At 40.9% G+C, this 27,527-nt stretch overlaps 1 protein-coding gene and 1 long non-coding RNA gene across 2 annotated transcripts in view; both read right to left on the reverse strand.

Annotated features, from left to right (window-relative positions):
• The window catches only part of LOC122669588 (malignant T-cell-amplified sequence 1 homolog), a 32,714-nt gene that overhangs the window by 1,338 nt on the left and 3,849 nt on the right, over positions 1-27,527 (reverse strand). The window contains exons 6-8 of the mRNA XM_043866382.1: positions 25,520-25,587; positions 14,081-14,144; positions 154-196 (exon numbers count right to left, since the gene is read on the reverse strand). Of these exons, the coding sequence (XP_043722317.1) occupies positions 179-196; positions 14,081-14,144; positions 25,520-25,587 (150 nt within the window). The 3' untranslated portion in view covers positions 154-178. The remainder of the gene's footprint in view (positions 1-153; positions 197-14,080; positions 14,145-25,519; positions 25,588-27,527) is intronic.
• On the reverse strand, positions 11,458-13,178 carry LOC122669589. The gene is made up of 2 exons (XR_006334047.1): positions 13,140-13,178; positions 11,458-11,636 (listed from the first exon to the last, which is right to left on the reverse strand). It is a non-coding gene; the product is annotated as an uncharacterized LOC122669589 (long non-coding RNA).

Raw genomic sequence — 27,527 nt, forward strand, 5'->3', positions numbered from 1 at the left:
TTTTACACCCCCATTCAATGTAACCAAATGCTTTCATTACTTGAAGAGTAAACACATACTCCTACGCCAACCTCCACCAGAAAGTAGGACCAGAAAACACTACACAAGTATTTAAACTTAGAAGTTCATGCCATCAAAACATGGCAATCTTACATTGATGAAGTTGCTTGACCCATCCTCAATCCAATCGCTCCATCTGCAACATCAGACAAAATGCGTTACTTAGGGTCCATTTGTTTAGAACTAAAGTGAGTGCAATAAGCAGTTTAAGTAAAATAAATTTTTTCACTTTACTACCAACAAAACACCATTAAAAGTTTTTGTTTTCTGCTTTTCATTTCTCTTTATGTTGACAGAAAAGTTTTTAACTTCATTCCTAACCAAAAGGGCCTTAACATATAATATTCTTAAGGGAAAAGGCTCATAATGCCCGCAATCGCAACCTAGCGCTCACTGTGTCTATCTCTCTCTTCCCCCCCCCCTCTCCTGAAATGACTGTCCTGCCCCTTCGGTATGATGCACTGTCCCGCGCCCCCATTGGTGCCACCCGCTAACTTACCACGCGGGCAGTGTGCCTATCCCTCTCCCAATTCTTAAATTTCTTAACATAGTTCCCCGTACTTTCTTTGCATTCTTGCCTTACCTTACTAATTGACCAAAACTGGTACGGTGGTGGAGGGTAGGTAGGATGAACCCTAGGTTCAGGCTAAACACCCCTTGGACAGGGTCCAAAGTAGTCCAAACTAGAAAAGTCAAAAGTCAACCTTCTCAGATGAAGGTCAAATTCTGACAAACAAATAAATAGGATAGATGATCTTCAAAAGATAGAAATGATCCAATAAACGGATTAAGAGTAATTAGAAGAGAATCAAATCTGAAACAAAAATTCAAGAACAAGAGAAAATAACTCAAGATCAGAAAACCAGATCAGCTTATAAAGCTGGTCGAGTGCCTCTGTTATGGGGTAGAATCAATGCTGAAAATTTCAGCCAGACAATGGCAGATCTGCTGATGTGGACAACTCCTAGTGGAACTAGGATAAGTCAAAACCAGTCAAACTAGGCGTCGAATGACAGATCTGATTACAGATTTAATATGCCCAACAGAAACTCAGTATATGTTAATAATATCAGAATAAACAGAGCAGTAAATATCAGACATAGAACAGCCTTCAAAATAGCAAGAATCGAATCCCACTAGTTTTTACTCCCAAAAAAAAATCCCACTTGTAGTAGGATTGTATCATTCGCGCAGAAGATTTATAAATTGATAACAGAATGGTATGTAGAATATTAACCATGAAGATTTTTTGAAATCAGAACGCAAATCAGACTTGTAGAAGTCTAGATTCCAGCAATCCTAGTATGAGTAGGATAGCCTTATTCATGGGGGGGGAAGAAAAGAAAGAAGAAAAATAACTATGGCTTCCCACCAAGAACAAGGACCAAAATCTCACTGCCCTCCAAGGATCTTCCACCCTCTACTGAATCGCACAGCACTCCATTGCAGAGAAACAAACTTTTATTCATCAAATCGTCTGTGAGCCAATGGCTCTTACAAGCTATACATAGAAAGCTAAATTAAGATCCTAATCTGACTAGGAAATCAAATCCTATTGCCGATAACATAAAGAAGCATAATAAGAAAAGGAATCCTTCTCGTGCAATGTGAGGGAATTCAAAGCCCATTAAACAACATAAAATTATAAAGAACTAACTAACTAAGCCTAATCCTGTATGTCTACTTTTTACCCATATTTTAGGCCATTAAGTGGCCCATTACAATGAAAATGCATGGGGACATAACCCAACCCAATGCTTATTTCCAATAAAATAAGACCATTTATGTGAGTTATCTGCATCAATTCTCCCTGGCTTGAAGAAACTCAACCTCAAGAGTTGTAAAAATCGAGGAATCAACTTATGTAGTGAACATCCGTCTTCAAAGCATAACAGAATTCTGGCAGCTCATGGATGTTAGGAATGTAGTCTTCAAGGCGTGGAGCTTTCTCTTCAAAGAACTTTGGTGGAATGATCTATGAGCTCAATCTCTGAATCAACGTCAACCTTGAATGTCATATCCATAGAGTCCTCAACTTTGGGAGCCTTCTCATTGAAGAATTGAGCCACGAACTTTACTTTTTCAATAACATCATCATGTATATTGACGATTTCTTGTGTGGAGTATCCTTGACCACTACCTCATCTTCCACTGTTTCAGTTTTGCCTGCTTTGATTTCTTCAATGTAAACCTCTTTAGTAGAATCTTCTATTTGTTGATCTTTTGTATTTGAAGCTCCATGCAATGTTTCTTCTGTGTCATCACCAGTTGCTAGAATATCTTCAACGCTAACCTCGACTTCAGGTTCTTATTCTGGAGGTCTCTTCACTTCCCATAGAGGTGCTAAAGATGATTCTAGAACGCCAAAAAGTCGCTGCACTCAAGCCATTTGTTTATCCATAGATACGCTGCTTCACTCTATTGATACCACTTGATCAGACTCTTCTTGCTCATATCAATCAATTGTTGCATTGAACCATGGTCTCTTATAGGGTTAGTACTTGGAGTAGCAATAGCTCTGATACCAATTTGGTGGGGGAGGGGAGGAGGTAGGATGAACCCTAAGTTCGGGCTAAACACCCCCTCAGACAAGATCCCAGGTAACCCAAACTAGAAGAGTCAACAAAAGTCAACCTTCTCAAATGAAGGTTAAACTCTGACAAACACACAAATAAGGACAAGAGATCGTTATCTGGTCTTGTAGCGCCTGCACCAGCAAGGGGCCAATGAGAGAGTGTGTAGGACATTTGATTGAATGGGATTTTTTAATTTTTTTTTTGAATGAATAAAAAATTTAATTACTAAAGGGAAAAAAAAGGGGGGGGGGAGAGAGGATACAAGCAAAAGCCGTTACTAAGCCCTGCCAAAAAACAAGGATTAACAGGTACAAAACAAAGGGCCAAAGCCCAACCCAAAACACACAAAGAAAAACAAGAAGCCAGGCAAATCAAAAAACTAACCCGGCGTGGAGGGGGCAAACTAACCCAGGTCAATCGGCTCACCACTTAGAGCAAAAGTCCTAATATCCAAGTTGAACGGCGGATGCAACTCCGGAGCGGCCAGGGAGTAAGAGAGGTAGGGATGGTTCTTAGGCAAAGGAGGGGAGCTGGTGTTACGACGATGGAAAACGAGAAGAGAAGAGGAGGCAGCAGGGAGAGGCTGGGTAGAATTAATGGTTGTGTGAGAAGAGGCAACTAGCCTAGGCCCTTTAGGACTAGATGAGTCAGAGAAATTGGAACAAGGAGTGGGCTAGGTCGGAGAGGATGAGGATAAAGTAGAGGTAGTTGGCCCACTCGAACCAGATGGGCCAGCCGAAGGTAGACCAGAATTGTGCTGGGCTACAGAGGGTAATGATAGAGGGGGGGACCGTATTAGAGGAAGGGGGAGTCGAGGAGAGAGAAGGCAAAAGGGGGGAAGAAAATCGATTAGAAGTCGATTTGAGGAAGGCGGTAATACCGAGATGAAGGAGAAGCGATTTTGGGGAAAGGAGCAGAGGGGAGACAAGGTCAAGGTCAAGAGTCTTCGCATGCTCGACAGGGGTAAGGGCGACAGGGTGGAGGGGAAGCAATTTTGGGGAAGAATGTAGAGGGGCGACAGGGTCAAGGACAACAGTCTTCGCATGCGCGACAGGAACAGGGACCAAGTAGATAGGCTCAGGGAGAAGACCAGATGCCAGCACATCGGAGGTTGAGAAGGTTGCATCATCGCAAAGGAGAGAGAAACGGTTTGAATCTACGATGTGAGCAGGGCGACGACGACGGGGAGAGGTAGAAGCCAGGGGGTCTTTCTAGCCAAGATCTCGATGGCGGCTTCTTCTCGGGCCACGACTTTGGAATCTGCTCAAGGGCTGTCGGAAGTGAGACAAAGGATTCAACTGGGAGGCGCTGCTCATAAGCACCGGAAGAGGGGCAGAGGCTACAATAGGGTTGCGTTGTTCAAAGGCCATCGGAAGAGAGCCAGAGGCATTGACAGGGTTGTGATTCACAGAATCAGCCGGAAGAGAATCAGCATCTTTAGCTGGGGGGTTTCTTTGCTCTAAGATAGGGTTGGGGCCTTCGAAAGAGGAAGGCAGAGCAGGAGAAGCTACAGTGGTGGTGTCATCACTTCCAGCAACAGGGCATTTTCCCGTAGAATGACCAAAAACCTTACAAAATGAGCACTGAGGGGGGTCCAGTCATAATGGACAGCCTGATTGAAGGAGAACCCTTCGTCATCAACAACAAGGATGGAGGTTGGCAGGGGAGAGTCCGCCGGAACTTCCACACAGATTCTGGCGAAGGCGAGGCGATCCTGGAGTTTAATTCTGCCATCAGAGTAGAGAGGTTTTCCAAGGACCGAGCCTATCACACTAAGTCCCTCCTCACACCAGAAGTGCAAAGGGAGCCCAGGGAGAGAGACCCAGAGAGGAAGAGAAATGAGATCGAGATGATGCAGCTGAAGATAGTGGTTCCATTGTTGCAGAAAGAGAGGTATTCTTCCAACGTTCCAGGGACCTCCAGCCATAGCTCTGTTTAAGTCTTCTGCTTCAGCAAACTTAAAGATGAAGAAGCCATTGTCGAGCAGGAATGTATCAAAACGACCCTTTGATTTCCATTGCTTAGAAAGAGAAGCTTTAGCAAGGGGGAAGGGGGTCGTGATCCCATAAAGTGCCCCAAAAGGTAATTTTCCCATTTTTTAGCTTCAAGGAGGAGGAGATCAGCTTCGTAATGAGCTGCCTTGGAGCCACTGATGAAGGTGGGAGGAACAAAGTGGAGAGGGAAACCATCACTGGAGGGGGTGTTAAGGGGAGAGAAGAGGGAGGACCAAGGCCTAGTTTCAGGGGAGGGGAGGAGGGGGGGGCCTGGGAGGTAACGGCACCACCCTAGGGTGGACGGACATGGAGGGAGGAGATCAGGTCAATGCCATAGGACCAAGCAGACCGTTTCCGGATTTTTTAATTCACTGGGGGCTGAGCGGTAATTTTGCGTGGTCATGTGTCTAGGCTCAAGAACCATGCGACTGGATAGATGATCTTCAGAAGATAGAAATAATCCAATGGTCAGATTAAGAGTAATTACAAGAGAATCAAATCTGAAACAGAAATTCAAAAACAGGAGAAACTTTAATTACTCAAGATCAGAAAATCATATAAGCTGATCAAGTGCCTCTGCTATCGGGTAGAATCAATGCTGAAAATTTCAGCCAGATCCAATGTCGGATCTGCTGATGTGGACAACTCCTAGTGGAACTAGGATAAGTCCAAACCAGTCAAACTAGGCGCCGTATGACTGATCTGATTACAGATTTAATATGCCCAACAGAAACTCAGTATATATCATAATATCAAAATAAACAAAAGTAAATATCAGACATAGAACAGCCTTCAAAATAGCAAGAATTGAATCTCACTTGTAGTAGGATTGTATCTTTCACGCAGCAGATTCAGAAACTGATAGCAGAATGGTATTTAGAATATCAACAATGAAGATTTTCTGAAATCAAAATTGTAGAAGTCTAGATTCCAGCAATCCTAGTATAAGTAGGATAGCCTTATTGCTAGGGAAAAAAAAACAAGAATAGAAAAAAGAACGATAACCATGGCTTCCCACTAAAAACAAGGATCAGAATCTTACTGTCCTCCAAGGATCTCCTACCCTCTACTGAATTGCACAACACTCCATTGCAGAAAAACAAAATAAGACAAGGAAGCCTTCTCACACAAGGTGAGGGAATTCAAAGCCTATTAAACAACCTAGAAATAAAAAGAACTAACTAAGCCTAATCTTGTATGCATACCTTCTACCCAGATTCAAAGTCCTTTCTTCTCCATAGGCAGATTCAGGTCTCTCCTCAATGCTGTCTTCGCTGGAACGCTGTTGAAGACATGGATCACCTTTATTTTGACTGCCCCCTCTCCCTTTCCATTTGGCAAGGTATCCTCAACATATGCTGGCCCCATAGGCGAAGAATTCAACCTTTTGCAAGATAGTGGATTTGGTTGATATGACTTTTGCTGGCTCTTCAATCTGTGACACGGTGGGAAAACTTGCCTTTTGTGTTGTCATCAATCACATTTGGATGGAACGAAATATCAGGAAATGAACCTCCAACTCTCGGCCTCTTTGTCAGATTTGGGACGTCATTTCTTTTTATATTAAAGCAAAACTCTCAACTGTCCAATTTTTTTTATTCTGACACCCCTAGGAACAGACATATTGTTGTCCTGGGGCCTTCCTATTTCCTCTCTCCAGCCCCCTACCTCCTCTTCTTGAGGGTCGGACTGTTTGTGTATTTGTTTTTGTTTCCCCTTCGGGGGTCTTTTGTAGTCTTTTTTCTTCTCGGTAATGAATTATTTATTCACCAAAAAAAAGTGACTCATTACAATGAAAACACACGGGATCAAAGGCCCAACATATACATAACCCAACTCAAGGCTTATTTCCAATAAAATAAACCCATTTATGAGATTTATATGCATCATACGGTTATGTTGAAGCTGATCAAATGTAATCAGTTCCTTGGTACTGATTTCAGGAAGTCTTCCCCCACAATTGTGCCTTTATAGGACTTGCCTTGCCCAGTATACTTGACACTTTGACAGATGAAACAACTGCTCTTCCACTTAGGATGTTACGATGTAAGGTATGAAAATTATACATCAAACTTGAACTAAAAAAATATGATGTTTGCACATTAAATTATATGTTATGATACATCAGTTTAAAACTGCCCATCCCAAAACCTGCTGCATAGTCCACTACAGATGGCATCAGATTATTCAGCCGCTTTAAGAGATGTAACGAGGCCAACACTTAGGCTTGCCTCCAGGTGAGGATCAAGAAAAATACCTGTAGGCTAATCAAATAATCTTCAAGCCTAATGCCTAGTGTGTGTGATGCAGATAAGTCACATAATGAGCATATTTTATTGGAAATAAGCCTTGGGTGGGGTTATGTATGCATTGGACCTTTGATTCCATGTATTTTCTTTGTAATGGGCCACTTTAATGGGCCTAAAATGTGGGTACAAGGGAGGCATACGGGATTAGGCTTAATAGTAGCTTATTTTCATTCCTAGGTTGATTAATGTAGTGGGTTATTTTCTTAGGTAGTCTTTATTACTTTTTTCAGTCTTCTAAGTAGTAGTCCAAGAGTCTAGTGCTGAGTTTTAATTTAGCTCCGGTCTTTTCACTTTGACTTTCTTGAGAACAGTTTTCTATGTCTTGGGGCAGATTTCTATGTTTAGGATTTGTTATATATGTATGGGGAATTCCAAAGGGGCTTTGGAATTCTAAGAGTCTACTTTAATGCTACTTGATGTACTCAAGGCTTTTAAAGCCTCCCCCCCCCCCCCTTCCTATATAATGCAAACCATGGGCTGCTCTTAAAGGCACCCAATCAATTTTTACAGCAAACAATCTGAATATTTTCTTGTATGGCTCAAGAGGGCTTAGGTGAGATTCCTATAGCGGGCCTAGGTGGGACTCCTAAGGCTGGGCAACTAGTGAGACTCTAGCTTGCCAAAGTTATCCTACTATCTTCAATATTCATCATTCATCATCCATCACCATTTGTATCATTTCTACCTTCATCATTCAAACACCAACACACCAGGATCAGAACTAACCAAATCTGACCCAAGCAGTCCAGCAGCTAGCCCTATTCTCTTCCAGATTTGATCTTGGCTTGCTTACGCTCTCGGGTTTGCATAATTTTGGTATCAGAGCATGGCTGGACAAGAGAATAACCTTGATTCAAATCCCTTCGTATTCAAGGCAGGAGTTCGACTGCCTAATGGAAGAAGAGCCTTGTTGGTTGTTGGTGAACGATGGCGTGACAACACCATTTCACAATCCATTGTGGATATGTTGTTTCAGACAAGCCAGATAGTCATCGAGCCTACCAATCAAGTGATCGTTGAATTTGAAATGACCTCATACTATGACAGTGCTCAATGTCGAATCTTTCCAAGTTCAAAGAAAATTATCAGAGTTGATCGTGATTGGCTAAAACAACGAAAGGGTGACATTGATAATATTTGTATCCTAAGACCCTCGCATCTACGTAAGACTCAAGTTTTGAGAGGATTAAAGCCAGTAATGACCACACCAACCATGCAACCATAGGAAGAACCAACTGGATCAACACAAGAGGAAGAAAAAGAGATTAAAAAGCATCGTCAATGACAGTTGAACAGATCGAAGATTCTACTGAGACAGCCTATGTTGAAGAAATTCAAGTACACAAAACAGAAGAAATTCAAGAAGAAGACCAAGCTCAAACAGTAGATGAGAACGTGATCGATAAATTCAGTCCTTCCATTCAAGCAAAGATTGCTGATGCAAATCTGAAGATTTCCACGAATAATTTTTCCACTACTGAAATAAAGAATATGTGGTTTACTCCCTTTGTAATTGAGATTGAACCAGAGGTGGAGACTGAGAATATTGATTTTATTTTTTCTCCCAACTGTTCTGAAGAACGTGAACCACACTTGCAAGATTATATTTCAAGCTTCAGAGAACTACAAGAACATAGTTATGGGCTGAAGTCTGATCTCCATCATACCAAGCTGATTCCTTCCTTGACCAAAACTCGAGGTCGAGTTTTTTCAAGTAGGGGAGAATTGATGTAGATAAGTCACATAATGAGCATATTTTATTGGAAATAAGCCTTGGGTGGAGTTATGTATGCAGTGGGACTTTGATTCCAGGTGTTTTCTTTGTAATGAGCCACTTTAATGGGCCTAAAATGTGGGTACAAGGGAGGCATACGGGATTAGGCTTAATAGTAGCTTATTTTCATTCCTAGGTTGATTAATGTAATGGGTTATTTTCCTCGGTAGTATTAGTTAGTTTTTTCAGTCTTTTAAGTAGTAGTCAAAGAGTCTAGTGCTGAGTTTTAATTTAGCTCTGGTCTTTTCCCTTTGACTTTCTTGAGAACAGTTTTCTATGTCTTGGGGCAGATTTCTATGTCTAGGATTTGTTATATATGCATGGGGAATTCCAAAGGGGCTTTGGAATTCTAAGAGTCTACTTTAATGCTACTTGATGTACTCAAGGCTTTTAAAGCCTCCCCCTCCCCCTCCTATATAATGCAAACCATGGGCTGCTCTCAAAGGCACCCAATGAATTTTTCCAGCAAACAATCTGAATATTTTCTTGTGTGACCCAATAGGGGTTAGGTGAGATTCCTACAGCGGACCTAGGTGGGACTCCTAAGGCTGGGCAACTAGTGGGACTCTAGCTTGCCAAAGTTATCCTACTATCTTCAACATTCATCATTCATCAACATTTGCACTATTTCTACCTTCATCATTCGAACACCAACACAGCAGGATCAGAACTAACCAAATCTAACCCAAGCTGTCCAGCACCTACCCCTATTCTCTTCCAGATTCAATCTTGGTTTGCTTACCCTCTCGGGTTTGCATCAGTGTGACTGTGAGGCACTTAGACAAAGTCAAACCTTCAAATATGAGGCCAAATGTACTTCCACCAATCCAGAACTATCACAGCGCTATCACGTAAAAACAATCTTTTTTATTTGTAGGCTGAAGCTATCGAAATGCACATACTCGGTTTTCCACTTTCAATACAGGACAGATCTAATATCGTGATAAATCTTCTTCCAATAACAAGTCATCAGGTCTTTGCTCACTTGCAATCCACTCACTTTTTGGCTCCACCCTTGTCATTTCAGGCCTCAACTTGCACCATTTAACTGCTGGTGCAGCCATTGTTCTTTGTTGTGAAGAATGAAACTGCTGACAATCCATAATCGTGTCACCCACTGTTGCAACTCCTAAGTTCCCTGATGCCGGAGTACTTCCTTGGACCAGCCCAAACCAGTTTGGGAGCCCAATTGGAGATGAACCAGGTCAAAATTTAGTTTTGGTCCAATAGTATATTATAGTTTATTTATTTAGATTTATTTGGATTTGTCTTGTAATCTTTTGTTTCACTGTGAATAGGCTACATAGTGGTAGAGTCCATTCCAATTTTAGTTTTAGAGTTTGATTCCATTATAGATTTAGATTGGGTTAGATAATTAGGAGATAGAGTTAGATTTTACTTTTATTTCAGCATTAGACTACAATTAGGAAACTACAATTAGTTAACAGATTGAATATAATGACATTGTGAGTTGTTTGGTTGGAGCCTGTGTGGCTTGTGCGATCCCTTTCCCTCTCTGTCTCAATTCTCCTTTTCTCTCCTTCCCCTGCGATACCTGCTTCTTCCTCCTTTCTCTTCTTCCACTCTCTCCCTTTTCATTCTTCTTTTTCTTTATACGGTTATTCTGTTTTGTCCATGTTGGCATGCCCTGCTATGGGCATTATCTAACAGCCCACTCAATTTGATCGAACTCCTTAGAAAGTCAACTATTAGCTCTGAAACTTTGGGCAAAGACCACACTGCCATAATCGATCTGATCCCTAGAACCTCCTTTTCATTCGTGTTTCATACTGTGAGATATTGTTTGGAGATCAGAGCTGATCTTACCCCATTGCCAGGTTCTTTTCCAGCAGGTTCCTTTTGAGTATAGGAGATAGAATCCGTCGATTGGTTGCTGGAATTAACAGGTTTTAGACACGGTAACATATTCCCAAAGTCCGACAGCCAACCAAGATTCCATGGAGGAGTTCTCTCCTTTGATGCATGCTGATTTCTTCCGCCTCACTGTTTTGGCTGGAGGTTGAAGCCAACCAAACCCCTACGATATCTTCTATTCCTTATTTTATTCAACCACTTCCCAATATTATCCTCCCCTTTGGTCTTTATTCCTATTGCCGTCTTAGCATATTTCATTCCAAGTTTAACCTCAGTTTTTATCACCTTTGTATCTCTTCCCTATTTATCACTTAGAGTCTTTAAGATTCTCATTATTTTCTGTTTCGCCACTCCTTACATAAACTTGGAGTTAATTACAGAATTGCCATTATTTATCAACTTTTGCCTTGTATACTCGGGTAGGTCCATAAGCGAACCTGAAGAGGGTTTTGGTGACTCAGGTTCCGAATCATTCCCTGAACAAATTTATTTCTAATTCAATTACTTTCTAGTTTTGCTACTCATCCATATCAACATCCTCACCCAACCATACTCTGTTTAATGTTTTCATGATTGACAACATCCAGTGCATGATGCATGGCTGGTAATGATCTGGTGTTGGTGTAGCTTAGGAGGCTATCACGCCAGGATTAATTCTGGTAGAGAATATTATCCAGATTTAAATAAAATACCTGCGATGGTGATGAAAAATGAATGATGGGGATGATGAGGATGATGGTAGTTGAAGATGAAGATAGATAGGTGGCAGCCTAGAGTCCCACTAGTTGCCCAGTCATAGGAGTCCCACCTAGTCACACTTGATTCTCTAAAGTTCCCAAAGAGAACATTTTTTCACCAAGTTAAGGATGCTGTAAAATTTGATGGGTGCCTTTGAGAGCAGCCAGGATTTGCATTATATAGAGGTGGAAGTCATGTGTACAACAAAATAACATTAAAGAAACTCTTACAATTCCAAAACCACTTTGGAATTCCCCAAACATAGATAACAATTCCTAGACATGGAAAATTGTTCCCAAGACATTGAAAACTACAATCAAGATATTGAAAACCAATAATGGGAAGGCACTTCATGCTGCCTTGAAATATGAAAAGGCACAAATAGAATCCGCTAGAAGATGGAATCTGCTGGCCAGAATTTTGACTGCTCCAGGAGTCAGGCAATTTGGCTGGGAAGGGCTGGATCTGAAGTCTGAACCAGGTCAGCCAAGGCAGTGGGTCTGGTCTTGGACTTGGGCTGGCCTCCCTTTCTAGAGTAGTTCTTGGAGAAGTACTGATCAGGCCTTTTTGAGGGGTTGGCTGCTGGAACAGATGAATGCTCTGCATCAACTCTCCCTTGCTTGAAAAAAACTCGACCACGAGTTTTGCAAAATGGAGAAATCAATTTTGTATGGTGAACATCAATCTTTAAACTATAACAGTACTCGAGCAGCTCGTGGATGTTAGGAATGTAATCTTCAAGGCGTGGAGCTTTTTCTTCAAAAAATTCAGGTGCGATCACAAACTCTATGTGATCAACTTCAATATCATCAGTCATGTCCATGAGGTCGTCCACGAATGTGTCTTCGACCTTCTCTGCTTTAAATTCTAACTCTTTAAGTTCTTCTATGTCGTTAACAGTCTCCTCAATGGTTTCTTCAACCACCTCGTCAACTATAGTGTCAAGTTCCACATCGTCCATTGCCTCAACTTTGTTTGCTTCAAATTCTTCAATGTAAGTCTCGACATTCGAAACATCAAGGACTGGCTATTCCTTGACAACAGAGATTGCTAGAACTTCTTCAACATTGACCTCAATTTCAAGTTCTGGTTCTCTTATTGGAGGTTTCTTCTCTTGTTGCTCTTCCATCTTCAAAACTTCAACGGCCGCCATGGTAGCATCCCTTGCAGGTGGAAGGTAGAGGGGACCAAATGGCTTCAAACTTATGCTCAATTCGAGTCAACCAAGTATTCAGCTGGTTCATCGACTCATGTATCTGATTCATTTGTTTTTGTTTGTGTCATTGCTCCATTGCCGTCACTCAATCAGTCAACGACTTCAATGAATCCGCAATCTGTTGTAAAGAAACAAATTTACTTCTTTGTGGTACACGACTATTAACATTTCCAGCCATTCTCTGATACCAATTTGGTGTAGCTTAGGAGGCTATCACGCAAGGACCAATTCTGGTAGAGAATATTATCTAGATTTAAAATAAAATCCATGCGATGGTGATGAAAATGAATGATGGAGATGATAATACTTGAAGATGTAGATAGATTGGCGGCAGCCTAGAGTCCCACTAGTTACCCAGCCATAGGAGTCCCACCTAGGCATACCAGATTCTCACAAGTAAGTTCAAACAGAGAGGATTGTTCACAAAGTTCTAGATGCTGTAAAATTCAATGGGTGCTTTTGAAAGCAGTCAAGATTTGCATTATATAGAGGTGGAAGTCTTGAGTACAGCAAAATAACATTAGAAAAACCTCTTAGAATTCCAAAACCCCTTTGGAATTCCCCAAACGTAGAAAACAATTCCTAGACAAAGAAAACTGTTCCCAAGACATTGAAAACTACAATCAAGATATTAAAGGGCGTACCTAGTGCACAAGGCTCCCGCCAGTCGGCCACTATGGAGTCTGGGGAAGGTCATAATGTACGCAGCCTTACCCCTGCTTTCGCAGAGAGGCTGTTTCCAGACTCGAACCCGTGACTACTTGGTCACAATGGAGCAATCTTTACCGTTGCACCAAGGCCCACAATCAAGATATTGAAAATGGATAATGCGAAGGCATTTAATGCCGCCTTGGAATATGAAAAGACACAGAATCTGCTAGAAGATGGAATCTACTGGCCAGAATTTTGACTGCTCCAGGAGTCCACAATTTGGCTGGGAAGGGCTGGATCTGAACTAGGCCAGGCTAGACACTTAGACAGTAGGTCTGGTCTTGGACTTGGGCTGGCCTCCCTTTCTAGAGTATTTCTTGGAGAAGTACTGATCAGGTCTTTTTGAGGGGCCGGCTGCTAGATCAGATGAATGCTCTGCATCAGGTGTTGCTATGCAATGAACAACAGTAGAATCTTAATCTAGGAGTCTCTTATGGTCTCCCAATTTTTTGTCTTTACCATTCAAGTGTCCGTCCCACAATTTAAGTATCTTCATTTAATATTATATTCAAATCACTTCTCTGAAAATTAAATACCGTTTCTCATTGAATGGAAAAGAAAAAAGACGAAAAAGTTGGGAATGTGAAACTGAAGCCTCATGCCTAAAGAGGTACCTCATTCCTCCAGCTTTAAAGCAAACCATGTTCAACTGCTCAAGATAGAATAAGGACTTTCATGCTCTAAATTATTAAACAGATGAAAGCTAGTCCAATCATTCCCACCAACAATAGCATGTATAGTTCATGCTAAACAATAAACTCAAAAACGATGGCAAAAATTTCTGAGGAATGCTCATGGATTAAGAAACAGTAAAGAGTTTGAAGTACCTTCCACAGACCATCATTCAGATAATGCATGTTATCCACACCAATTCCTTTGTTGATGGCTCTTCTGCAATAAACGATAATGACAATGGTGCTAAGGATTAAAAGAAGAAGTGTAATATCTTCCAAACATGGTAATTAATTTCGGTATCGGGATCCGTACCAATCGATACCAATGCTGATACATATCAGCTGTATCAGGCTGTATTGGGCGGTTTTGCCATCAATTTCAATAAATAAATAAAAATTCATCTTTTGGACAGATTTGCCCTAAATAAGAACCATTCCACCGATATACGGTCAACCAGGTATACCGATATGGCCAATCCGATATCAATATTTAGTTCCATGCTTCCAAAACCAAATAAGAAAGATGTAGAAGGAAGCTATCTGGAGCGCATAAAGAAAATTCACCTACCTGAAAATATGACAAATTTTAACCTCTACTCTTTTCTTCCTTATATTGGCAGCCAATAGGGGGTATCATTCAAGATAAAAGAAGTAACAGATAGAAGCAACAGAAAGGCTTACTCACATTTAGTAAAATCAAACCATCCGACTAGTGGGAAGGTGAGTAGAAAATCACAATTTCCTGAAGATAATGGCAAATTGCACATGAACCACAATACTAAATTCGGAAGCATGGTTCATAATTGGAGAGAACTCCCAAATTTGACCTACCTATGTGCATGCAATTCAAGGGGGGGGGGGGGGAGGGTTAAGGGTGTTGATTCAAATAGAGTGGGATAGATAGTGTTCAATTCTTAAGTGGGCCAAATCCACATGTTGCACCTCCAACCACAACAAATGAACCAATGATGTCACTACAACATACATCTTGCTCCTCTTCCATCTCCCTCTCAATCCTTAGAATTACTTATTTAATTGAATTTCGACTTTTTGAACTCCCTCTCCCTCTCTATGCCCCCACCCTTGCTTCTATCTCTTTCCCATCCCTTATCCCCCTTTCCAGTCTTTTCACCCTCTACCTATTCCAAACCCCCTCATCCCCCCCCCCCCAAAAAAAAAAACTATATATATATACACACACACACACACAAGCTCTTCCAATATTATTTTCATTATTGAGCTTATCATATTCGACAATCCAATACAATTTATTCAATCCATGTCCATGCTTCTTAGAACTCTTTTTGTCCAAATGTTTATATCCCTCTGCACCTTAAAATTACAGTTTGTGTCTCATAAGTCACCAAATAAAATTAAAATCTGAGGCTCATATTAGTGTAACTCTTTTTTTGTTGGGGGGAGCTCTAAGCAGTTACCATGACTGTCCCTTGTACCTTTCAAGTGTTTATATCCCTCTACACCTTAAAATTAAAGGTTGTGTCTCATTACAGTCACCAAATAAAATTAAAATATGAGGCTCATATTCTACCTGTCTAATCTAAATCAGTCAACCCCATGGCTCTGTTCCTCCAGTGACGAACCAAAGGCCCTTTGGTGGATCAAGAACTAAAAATCATGGACTAAGAAAGACAAGGGATGGTTCAAAGTTTTGAAAAATCTATTTCTTTTCCTTCCATAGAGCATCCTTATGCTCTTAGTGTATTGCTTTGGCTCTTGCTCTCGCTCTCTCTCGCTTTAAAGGTCAGAACTGTACGAAGAGTCTTCCGGTGAGACCAGAGAGATCGGTGAGCCCTTCGCTCTCCTTTCTCTCGCTCTCATCCCAGGTGGATAACCCGCCACTTTCACCTTCCCATTTCTGGTGTTGAACGGCTTCCACCACTGCAACGGCCCTAAGCCCCACCACTGCTACGGCTCTCCAGCTTCCCTGAAGATCCTCTATCGCTAAGGCTACCCTCCATTTCTAGGCCTACGAATCCTGTCTCCGCAGTGGAGCTGAAGATCTTTGCCGAAATTTCCAGACCAGGTGTGTAACACCTCCAATCACCGATTCCCCTCTCCAAGACCCACGACCTCCACCTACCAGACCAACGATTTCCCGCCTGCTGCTGATAATGCCCCCATTGCCATTCACCCTTGCACCTCCCCTTTCCCCCGATGTTCTCAGAGCCCTATGATTCTCCCACAAACCCCATCCCAACAACCTCACACACGAGTCTATCCGATTTCCCCTCTCACAGCCCTCTTCCTCTCTCACAGACCTCCCCTCTCACAGACCTTCCCAATTTTTTTTTTCACAGCCACTCGCATCCTAGTCTCTCAACCTGCCACTGGCATCCCACTCACCTACCCCGATTATCTCTCCCCTATTCCCTGTGATTTCCCCCCTCACAGATTTCACTCTCTCCTCTTCCCCTACATCCCCAATCCCCGACCCTCTCTCTCACAGCCACTCACACAGTCACACCCACGATTCCCTCTCACCTCCTCCCTCACCCAACCGACTATCCCTTCTCCATCCTCTTTTGTGACTCCTGCAGACAACGTCCCACTCATCCCATCACCCATCCTGACTATTCCCATCACACCCCTGATTCTCTCTCACTTAACCTCTCATCCCTGAGCATCCCACAGCCCAAACACAATACCCACCCACCCTTGACCCCCCCTCACCAACCCCCGAGTCTCTCTCACAACAGCCCCAACCCCGACCACCCACTGTACACCTTGAAGTAGCCTGAGATCAACCTAGATCCTTGGTGGAGCTGTCTTGTGAAGCTCACAAGTCATTTGGTTACGCGGTATTACATCACTATGGTAAGAACAATTGGTTCCTTCAAGCAAAGGGCCACTTAGGTACTCTAGCTTCTACTGTGGTAATAGCCTTTTGTATTTCGTGCTTTGTATTGCACAGAGTTAAGCATTCCTGCCTGTTGTTGCTGCTTGTATTTAGTTTGTTACTTTATCTGTGGCCTGTTTTGTTACTATTACTACTTTTCATTGCCGCTTTTACATTCTTGAATTGTTTATTTGTCGGCCGCTGTTATTTATCTGTGAACTATTTATTTACAGCTCCTTTATATGTGTGCATCTCTACAATGAGTTTTGGCACTGTTTGCTTGTATCTCTCTTAGCAAATATTTCTATTTGTGATACTTTCCTTTGTTATTTGATGCTGAATTATTAGGGTGCCTTTTCTTGTGTTCCTTTATTATTTTGCACATTCTCTTATACATATATATTTTTCTATTGTATCGGTGCATCAGGTAGGCAGCCGGCACCAATATTATATATTCAGCCAATCTTTTCTTGCATGGATCCCATCTTTTGAGTTTTTCCTTTTTGTTATTTAAGCTGAATATCTTTTCGTCCATCTAGGGCGTCCCCCGTAAGTGACGCACCGTGCCGCCGCCCGAATGCGGTGATAAGTAGACAAGGGCAAGTAAGAGGAAATATTTCAGCCTAGGAACGTAAGATTCGATTAGCTTCCAGGAGCATTGGATCCTTAACAGGTAAGAGCCTGGAGTTGGTAGATGTTATGAGGAGATGAAGGATAAATATCGCTAGTATCCAAGAGACAAGATGGAAGGGTAACTAATGCAAAGTCGACCTCGAACCAGGGAAACCAGCGGGAGATCGAATGCAGCAGGATCAATAAAATAAGAGAACAAGCTAAATAACTGAAACTGAATTTTTTTTATTGCTATTTTCTGTTAGATATAGGGAAGAACATAAAGGGATAAATAAGGGTGGAATAGGATCAGCTATCTCAGCCCTCATCCTCTCACCCAGGGCTTCTCACCACGGTATCTCACCGTTGCCACATCTCACAGCTTCATCAATAGCTCTTTCTCTTCAATCTCTGTCTCTTTTTTTGTTCAGCCGCATACTTATTTATAATAACCCAATTACAAAGCAACCCAATCCTAATCAAGTAAGAAACTAATTAATAAAACCTATAAAATAGAAACTAGACTCTAATTAGGATTCCTAACAGAACTAGGATTCCCAATTAGGATTACAACTCAAACAGGAAACTAATAAGTGTCTAATAATAAAAATAACACCAAAAATCAACTCCCTAAGGCTCTCTTTGGTATCATTTATATTTTTTATTTTCACCTATTTAACAAAAATCACTAATGAAAACCATTTTTTGTCAAAACATAAAAATCGTTTGATAACCACTACACAGAATAGGTTGTAGACAGAAATATGTTTGGCATACCTATGTGCATAATAGTTTTTTGAAGAGGGTGGGTGGAGAGATGCCACCTTTACCCATCTTCCTTCCCAAAGCATAAACCCAGAACCGAGTTGTTGAGTATCAATCTCTTTGGATTTTCCATATTTTATTTTGGGATTTTGGGTTTAGATCATCCATCCATATGCACTTTAATCCCCTAAGATCCAGATCCGAAAATCTTTTCTTGGAATGACTCTCTCACAGTTTCTTCTTCTTAGTTTTCAAATCAGACGCATCTTGCAAGGAAAACGGATAGGAGCACTTGAACGCAGGGTCATTAACTAATAAGCCGAAAACTACCTCTCTATCTCTCCTTCCATGGCTGCCACCCCAACCTTCTTTCCCCTTCTTCCTTCGTTGAAACAGAGCATTCCCTCCCTCAAGCAATGGCTTTCCTGCAAACCAATTTAGAGTACAATCACTTCTCTTCCATCTTCACAGTTGGGTCGACGGCAGGAACTTGTGGTCTCTGTTGCTTTCAACCCATCGGGGAATTTTGACCTCTCTCTCCATGATGAAGATGATGGTAAAAAATATTATTTGCCTTTCAGTTTCTGATTGAATGCTTTTGTTTTGAATGATGTATGCAGTTTTACATTTTCCTCAGTTTTAACAGAGTTTTGGTTTTATTTCTGAAATTTCAGTCAGTAAGAAATGAACAAGAAAAGATGTAGAACTGCATACATTCTTCAAATCATAATAATCAAACCAGGAAAACCTGAACTAGATTCTTTCTGTTCCAACATCTGATATAATTCGAAAACTACTGTTCTACATTAGAATCTTGGCACTATACCAGGTTTAACTAAATGAACTCTGATTGACAGATACTCCTAAAGTTCCACCTCCAATGCCTCCAGCAGAAGGATGATTGGAGATAGTTATCGATGATGATATCATTCGACACCTTGACCTGTCACCTATTTGCAGAGCTGATGGATTTGCAGGAAGAAGAAGATGAGGGGGCAGGTGGAGTTGCAGGAAAAATAAGAAGAATGGGAAGTGACGAATGGGGTCGTAGGAAGAAGAAGACGTTGGAGGAGGAGGGTCGATATTTCTAATTAAACAAGGAAATGACACTCTTACCCTTCGACTCTGAGATCTATGAGCTCGTGCTCATTAACGTCCCCGCATAAAAGGTCAAAAGTGATTTTTGGCCAAAAGCCATAAACGGCTTTCGATCTATTTTTGGTTTTTGGTTTTTTTCAATCTTTTTTAAATAGAAACATGCTCCATAAACGATACCAAACGCAACCAAAAACGTTTTTTAAAGCAAAAATCAAAATAAAAACTATACCAAAGACGCCCTAAGCCAGCAGTCCATATCAGCCCCCAAATCACTGTTCATGTGAACAGTGTCACGTGAAGGTGACAAATGAACAGTGTCGTGAGGTACTGTTCACATGAACAATAACTTTTTTTCTTTCCTTTGGTCTTCTTCATGCTTCGATCTACATCAGCAACAAAGCTAAGGTGTTGGATGACTTCAAACTTTGCTATTCGGAAGATCATAGTAATAGAAGCGAAGTGAGTATAATTATGGACAAAGATCTAAAGAATGATGTAATAGAGGTCAAAAGATTGGGAGACAGGATTATATCCATCAAACTGGTATTGGAGAAAGAGCCCATAGTTGTCAAGGCGTCGCCTAGGCATCCAGGTGCCTTGGGTCACCTAGATGCAGTGACAACCATAGTTATCAAAGCGGCAAGGCAACCACAGCGTTTGAGGGTCTTCCTAAGCACCTTGGCGATAGGGCGTCCACAAGGTGCCGCCTTGGCAAACAAGGCGTTCTAGTGTTCTTTTTTTATATAACCATTTTATTTGGCAAAAATAGCATATTAAAAATTATATAACTCTACTTCTTTGCTAAATACATATTAAAGAGTCAAACCAATGCAAGATATTCATCAAAAAAACAAATTAACAAACTAAGTTAATCATATTATCATAGCAATATAGTATATAAATATGAATCAACATTATAAATTATTAAATATAAAGAATAAAGGATAGTAAATTATTATACTTACCTCTATGATGCCAAAATGTGAAAAAAAAAAGGAGGAAAAGAAAGAAAGACAAGATTGAATGAAGTCAAAGGAACTGTTTGTTACTCCACAGTCCACAGTCCACAGTCCACAGTCCACAGTCCTCTTTAGAAACAAACAAAAGAACATACAAGGCTGGAGATGTCGATGGAGAAGCTGGACTTTTGAAGGGAAGAAAAAAAAACGCACAATACTTACCATGGAAGCTGGACTGCTAAAGATGTCGCCGGTGGGGGTGGAAACTAGAGATGTCACCGGTGGGGGTAGAGGCTAGAGGAGCAGCAGCAACAGCATAAGAAAGAAAAAACGTAAAATAGAAGAGAAGAAGAAGAACAATAGAAAGTTACTTACCTTATTGGAGACGTGGTAGCTGGAGGAAGCTTCGTCGGAGTCAACGCCGGCCGGCAAGAGAAGAAGAAAAGTCGAGGGTTCACTGTAGGTGTTCACCACTTCAGTTCACCATAGTTTTTTCTCCCAAACCCAAATAACAAAGAAGAAAAGTCGAGGGTTTTAGTTTTGGGCATTCAGTTTTGGACTTTAGTTGAAAAAGAACAAAAAGTCTTTTATACCCTTGATAACATGTATCTCAGTGTATATAATACACATACACCAACCAATGAAAAGTTAATAAATAGAATAAAACAATAAAATCAAATAAATGGGGTTTTTATAGGCTTTATCCAATGTATCTCAGAGTAGATACTCCATATACACTTTCCAACAATAAGTTACGAAATAGAATAAAAAAGTAAGTACATAAATAAATTAAGCAACAAAAAGCGACTGCCTTGGTCACAAGGCATCCTAAGGCGTCACCTTGGTCGCCTAGGAGACGCCTTGGTAACCAAGGCGGTCGCCTTTCATACACACCATAAGGCGCCCCACCGCCATGTGCCCATAATTCCGCCTGGACGACATGGCGTCGCCTTGATAACTATGGTGACAACTATGGAAAGAGATTGTTAATATTGTTTTCGCTTATGCACCCCAAGTAGAATTGGATAAAAGTAGCAAGTGTCAATTTTGGGAACACATGGATGACTTAGGCAAGGATTTGATCAGAATGAATCGATTATTATTGGAGGTGACCTGAACGGACATGTTGGGAGTGATTGTAGAGGATATGAAGATGTCCATGGCGGTTATGGAGTTGGGGAGAAGAACAAGGAGGGGACCTCAATCCTAGACTTTGCGGTAGCTTATAATCTTCCCATTGTGAACACTTTCTTTGAAAAAAGAGAGGAGCACTGAGTTACATATAAAAGTGGGAATCATACCCATGGTTTAAAGTATCGGTCTGTATCATATCGTATTTGCCGATACGTATTGGTATCGGTCGGTATCAATACGATACATACCGATACGTCTCTTTCTTTTTTAAAAATGCATTGTATCGAGTGTATCGATATGTATCGACCGATACGTGTCGATATGATAAGGTTGATACGTATCGATACACTCGATACGTATATCGATACGTACTAATATTACCGTTTGTTTGGGTTTTTAAATGTATCGGTACATATCGGTATGTATCGGTCGATACATGCTTTGTATGCATTTGCAAAGATTCGAACTCAAATCCACCATTTTTCACCCAAAACCGAAAATGACTTCCTTAAGGGTCAGTATTGTGCTTATGTTCGGTCAGTACACAACATCATCCTAGTTGCTCTTATTCTTGAAGACCCTTACAAACATGAGTTTGATCCACCCCGACATTCTTAATGGCAATAGAGTGACTCTACGTGTAAGAAATCTCATTTTTTATAACAATTTAAAAGTACCGCACTAGTCTGGTTATACATTATTCACAATTCTTAGTGCATATGCATGATATATGATATATATTGCTTGTTTAGATTGTTTTTTGTGTCCAAAAGTGTATTTCCATGTGTATTTTGATCATTTTCATGCGTTTCTGCACCAATCGATATGTATCTCCAATACGATACGATACGATACGTCTCTTAAAATCGCCCGACCGATACGATACCTGATATCGATACTTTAAACTTTGATCATACCAACCAAATAGACTTCTTCCTAACAAGAAGGGCAGATCAAATGGTGTGCAAAGGCTGTAAGGTTATCCCTGGGGAGAGCCTAACCACCCAACATAGACTGGTGGTCCTCAGTGTACAAAAGCATAGGAGGAAACCTATGTACCCTAACATAAGGTAGTGGAGATTAAAAGGGGAGTCCCTAAGGACATTTACGGATAATGTAGTCAAACAAGGAAAGTGGGACTTTAAGGGAGACACCAATTCGATGTGGATCAAGATGATGAATTGTATTAAGAGGGTTGCCAAAGATGTGCTAGGGGAAGCGAAGGGTAGTCGTTAGGCCCATAGGGAGACTTGGTGGTGGATGATGAGGTCCAAGCAACCATAAAGATTGTTTTAAGACTTGGCAAAGGACCAAAAACACAGAAGATGAAAAGAGGTATATTGATGCCAGAAACGAAGCTAGGAAAATTGTGAGGATGGGTAAAACGAAGAAATGTAAGGCTCTATATCAACCTAAAGACAAAAGAAAGGGAAAAGGCTATATATAAGATAGCTAAGATGACAGAAAGGAAGAGTAGAGATTTCGATCAGGTGAGGTGTATCAAGGTTGATGATGGAAGAGTATTGGTAAGGGATGAGTATATTTGTAACCTACTAAATGGAGATAGGTTGAATAGAAATGACCCGAACGACTACAATATTCAACAAGACACCACACGTCATACATATGTACGAAAGGTTAGTGTGGCAGAAGTTAAAGAAGCCTAAAGAAAGATGGAAGCATGCAAGATACCAGGCCCAGATGAGATTCCAATAGAAGTGTGGAAAATCCTAGGAGGTTATGGGGTATATTGGTTAACCAACCTGTTTAACATGATTATGACCACAAGGACGATGCCAGATGAATGGAGGAGAAGCATGGTAGTCCCGATCTACAAAAATAAAGGTGTTATTTGAAGCTGCAATAACTATAGAAGCATAAAGCTAATGAGTCACATTATGAAACTTTGGGAGAAGGTCCTTGAAGCCCGTTTGAGAAGAGAGACTCATATCTTGGTGAACCAATTCGACTTTATGTCAGATAGATCCACGACAAAAGCTATCTACCTATTGAGGAGGCTCTTGGAGAGATATAGAGATAGCAAGAAGGATCTTCATATGGTCTTTATTAACCTGGAAAAAGCTAACGACCGAGTCCCTAGGGATTTAATCTGGCATGTTCTAGGGAAGCAAGGGGTGTCGAGTAAATATGTGGATGTAATTAAAGATATGTATGAGGGCATGGTGACTAGTGTGAGATCTGGGGGAAGGCGAGGCAAGGAATTCCCAATTACGATAAGGTTACATCAAGGAACAACTTTAAGTCCTTATCTTTTTGCGCTTATCATGGAACACCTAACCAAGAGCATCCAAGACGAGGTCCCGTGGTGTATGCTCTTCCCCGATAATATCATTTTGGTGAATAAGACAAAAGCAGGGATTAGTGCTAAGCTAGAGCTACGGAGATCAACCATGGAAACAAGAGGCTTAAGATTATTAGAACGAAGACGGAGTATATGATGTGTACATGGTGCAAATTGAGGAAAGAGAGATACCGCAGAGAGACTATTTTTAGACATATGGGGTCAATCATAAATAAAGAAGATTATACAAAGGATGATGTTTCACAGAGAATTATAGTGGGATGGATGAAGTGGAGAGGTGCGTCTGGAGTGTTGTGTGACCGATATATTCCTTTAAAACTTAAAGGGAAGTTCTATAGGACTGTTGTACGACCAGCTATGATGTATGGGTAGAATGTTGGGTAGTTAAGAATTGTCATGTTGAGAATCTATGTGTAGCAGAGATAAGGATGTTAAGATGGATGTGTGGAGAAAAGTAGGTAAGGAATGAACATATTAGAGTTAACTTGGGAGTTGCCCCGATCAATGACAAGCTCCAAGAGAGTCGTTCGAGGAGGTATGCTCATGTTCAGCGGAGGCCTAGGGACGCCCCAGTAAGGAGGAGTGATATGCTTCTAATTGAAAGAGCTAAAAGAGCTAGGGGCAGGCCTAAAATGACCATAGAAGAAGTTGTGAGGAAGGGCATGCATAGTTTAGGTCTTGTACCAAGTATGACCTCAGATAGAGCCTATTGGAGGCAAGGATCCATCTAGCAGATCCCATTTAGCTGAGATTCTCCTGACTTGCTGGGCTGTGCCTCTTTCCTATTGCGTTCATCTTTCTTTTTTCTTTTATTGTCAGTCTTCCATTTGTCATTTTCCATTTTTCATTTCTCATCTCATCTCCCATCCCTCTTTTACCGTCTCTTCATTCCTTTTTTTTTCCATCTAGACCTCAGTTTTCCTTACTTTGTTTTGTTTGGGTCCATGTAGCCGATCCCATTAAGTTGGGACAAGGCTGAGTTTGTTGTTGTTGTTGTTGTAGATCATCCTTAATTATCTTCTCTAACTCCCAAGCTTCTGCATGATTACCAAAATACCCTATTGGTATACCTAAACTATGTAGAAATGACTTATCTCCAATTGTCACCCACGGCTATTCTCCCCAAACCTCCACAATCACTTGCTGAGGAGAGAGAGAGAGAGACTTTAAATCTACACTACTTAACCTTCCTGACTAACAAACTTCATCCAAGCAACCAAAGGAAATTCATGAGCAGTATCAGAGTCTAAACACAACTAAGGTGATACAAATACTTAACTAGACCGGTTTGACTCCTTGGGATTCCCAGAATACAAGGAATCGATTCCAAACAAGTTTGTTGGTTTACTAGGATATTTAAATAGATTTATTTTACTTGGGAGAATATCATGTAATCTTTCATTTTGGGTAGGGGTTAGATATGTAGGATATTCCATTTTTAGTTTCCTTGTTTAAGTTGCTTCCTTTATATCAGATTCGATCATTGGGCCCCGCTTGCATCTGAGATCCATAATCTGGATTTTCAGATTGCATTATAAGGTCTAAGCTTGCTTTCACCCAAGGTGTCCCATTTTTTCTGTCAACAAGGAATCATTGTCATCTATATGATTCATTCACTCATTTGCAAGTTGAATTTTTCCATTTTTGAAAATAGAACAGGACAGGAAACTTCTAAAACAAATTTGGTATACAAATAATGAAAGAAAATCCAAAAAAAAATAACCAAGGGGAAATTACAAAATTGAAAGAAAAAAAAAGAATACTCATCAAAGTGACCAATATAATGCCAAAACACTCATACAAGAATATAAACAATGACAAATTACATAAAACATGTTACTCACATGTCTTTTGCAGACATTTTTGTGAAACCAATAGCAAGAGCATGTTGCTTTCCCTCAGCCATTATGGCCTGCAGAGCATTAAATATCAAAAATTAGATAATGGAACAATCTTTTTTTTTTTTGGTTAAGATAATGGAACAATCTAAGTTTCAAATAATGATGCCATAACCTCCTAAGGAAAAAGGCATAGCTACAATAGTTGTCACTATAAATGCAAATAAATGGCTAGGGCATCTTCAAGTGGGAGTAACAGTATCAACAGATGGCAACAGGAGTAATATTACCCAGAACAGACCCTATTGTTTGTGCTGAGGTCTGGGAACAACTATGAAGTGGATGGTTTTGGAATCAGCCTACCAATATCAGTTACTCTTGGCATTGTAAACTCATATTAGGAACATCCGACAACAGCGCAAACATCAGCCAGTAGGTTATCTGGCAGGAAGCAACCTTCTACTGCCTGAGTGATCCAATAGCAGAGTTGCGTTCACTAATCACACTCTGATCACATGGCCATAATCCATTCACCAGTTACTGTCTCCTTAGAACTTAAAGTTACAGATATACAAGCCTATAAGGCAGGTCTGTTCATGATTTGTGATGTACAGAAAAAGATTTCCTGGTTTTCATATATTCATACATTTGTCAAGCATCCAATATTGGATTGAATTCATGATCAGGTACAAATTAGGGGTGACCATTTGATTACCAGGGCTGGACTTGTTTAACTTACCAGCAACTTTAGCCAGGCTTGGACAACATAAGTATAGATATGGAATAAGCTATAAGCATATAAACTTCAAGCTATACCATCACCACATATATTATTATATAAGGCATAACTTATTATAGCTAAAAATTTATATTGCCGAAGAAAACAGTATGTAATGGCAAAGAGGCTTTTGCACGGCCCACGTAGGAAGGGCTTTTGGCGGCCCTCTCCCATTTTGCCATGCGGACAGATGGAGTAGCTGTTCAAACTGTTAGAGAGGAAATAGTCTCAATTAGTGACATAATCTGTTAGAAATAGTGCACCCGCCCTCCGTGGAAGTCCATTCTATCACAGGCTACAACACAGATGTGATAACTGACAGACCAGACAGAAAAGACAGGTAACTGACAGTAAGCACCTGAGCTTGAAGTCGGATCTTGTCTTGTCTTAGTGTCATCGTAGAATGATGGCCAAACATAAGATGTGTCTTGATGGATTAGCTTGGTTTGGGTTCAGGTGAATGTGAATCCCTTTATCCTAAACAAGATTCAATCAAATACCCCCTGGTATTGGTATGCAGCCATGCACCCCTGTGTATGTCTTTGAATGCCTACTGGTACTCTAGCCATTACTTTGCACTCTCCCAACTGCTGGATTTCCCAAAGCTCTTTTTTGCCACTTGGCAAAACCATTTTGGGCTGAAATTTTATATGAGAGCAAGGGTGCTTGAGGTTACCTGTCCACAAAATTTGGGCCTCATCCAAACTGTCACATGGCAGATATTGGGGACATGTAGGAAGCTCTTCATAAATGGGCCATGCAGGAACCAAGAGATCATATGTAATATACCAGATGTGGTGTATTGTTTGATGAATTTCTGATAGTTGGTTAGGTCTGGACAGAATTATGGTTGTTAGGAAATTGAAAGCAAAAAGGGAGAAAGTTAGGGTAGGGGCTGTAGAAGATTAGGAGAAGAAAGATGGGGATGGGGGATGCTTCCAACTCACTTGTAATTGCAGAAAGCTATTGGCAGCAGCTTGTTGTTGAAGTAGCTTGAATAAAAATTGAATCTTTGACTGAAACTAGAAAGTAGAACTTGAGCGGAACCACTCAGGCTTCGCACCGCAGAATGTCGATTGGGTCAGACACCAATCCCACCAACGAACCACCCGGGCTTCACACCGCAAGGTGTCGATTGGATCAAACACCAATCCCACCAGCCTTGATCAAACACAAGATAATCTCCAATGGAGAGAACAAAGTTGCAGAGCAGCTTGAGCAGAATTTTCTAAAACA

This window comes from Telopea speciosissima, chromosome 7 (genome assembly GCF_018873765.1).
Source record: "Telopea speciosissima isolate NSW1024214 ecotype Mountain lineage chromosome 7, Tspe_v1, whole genome shotgun sequence".
In the NCBI taxonomy this organism is placed as follows: Eukaryota; Viridiplantae; Streptophyta; class Magnoliopsida; order Proteales; family Proteaceae; genus Telopea; species Telopea speciosissima.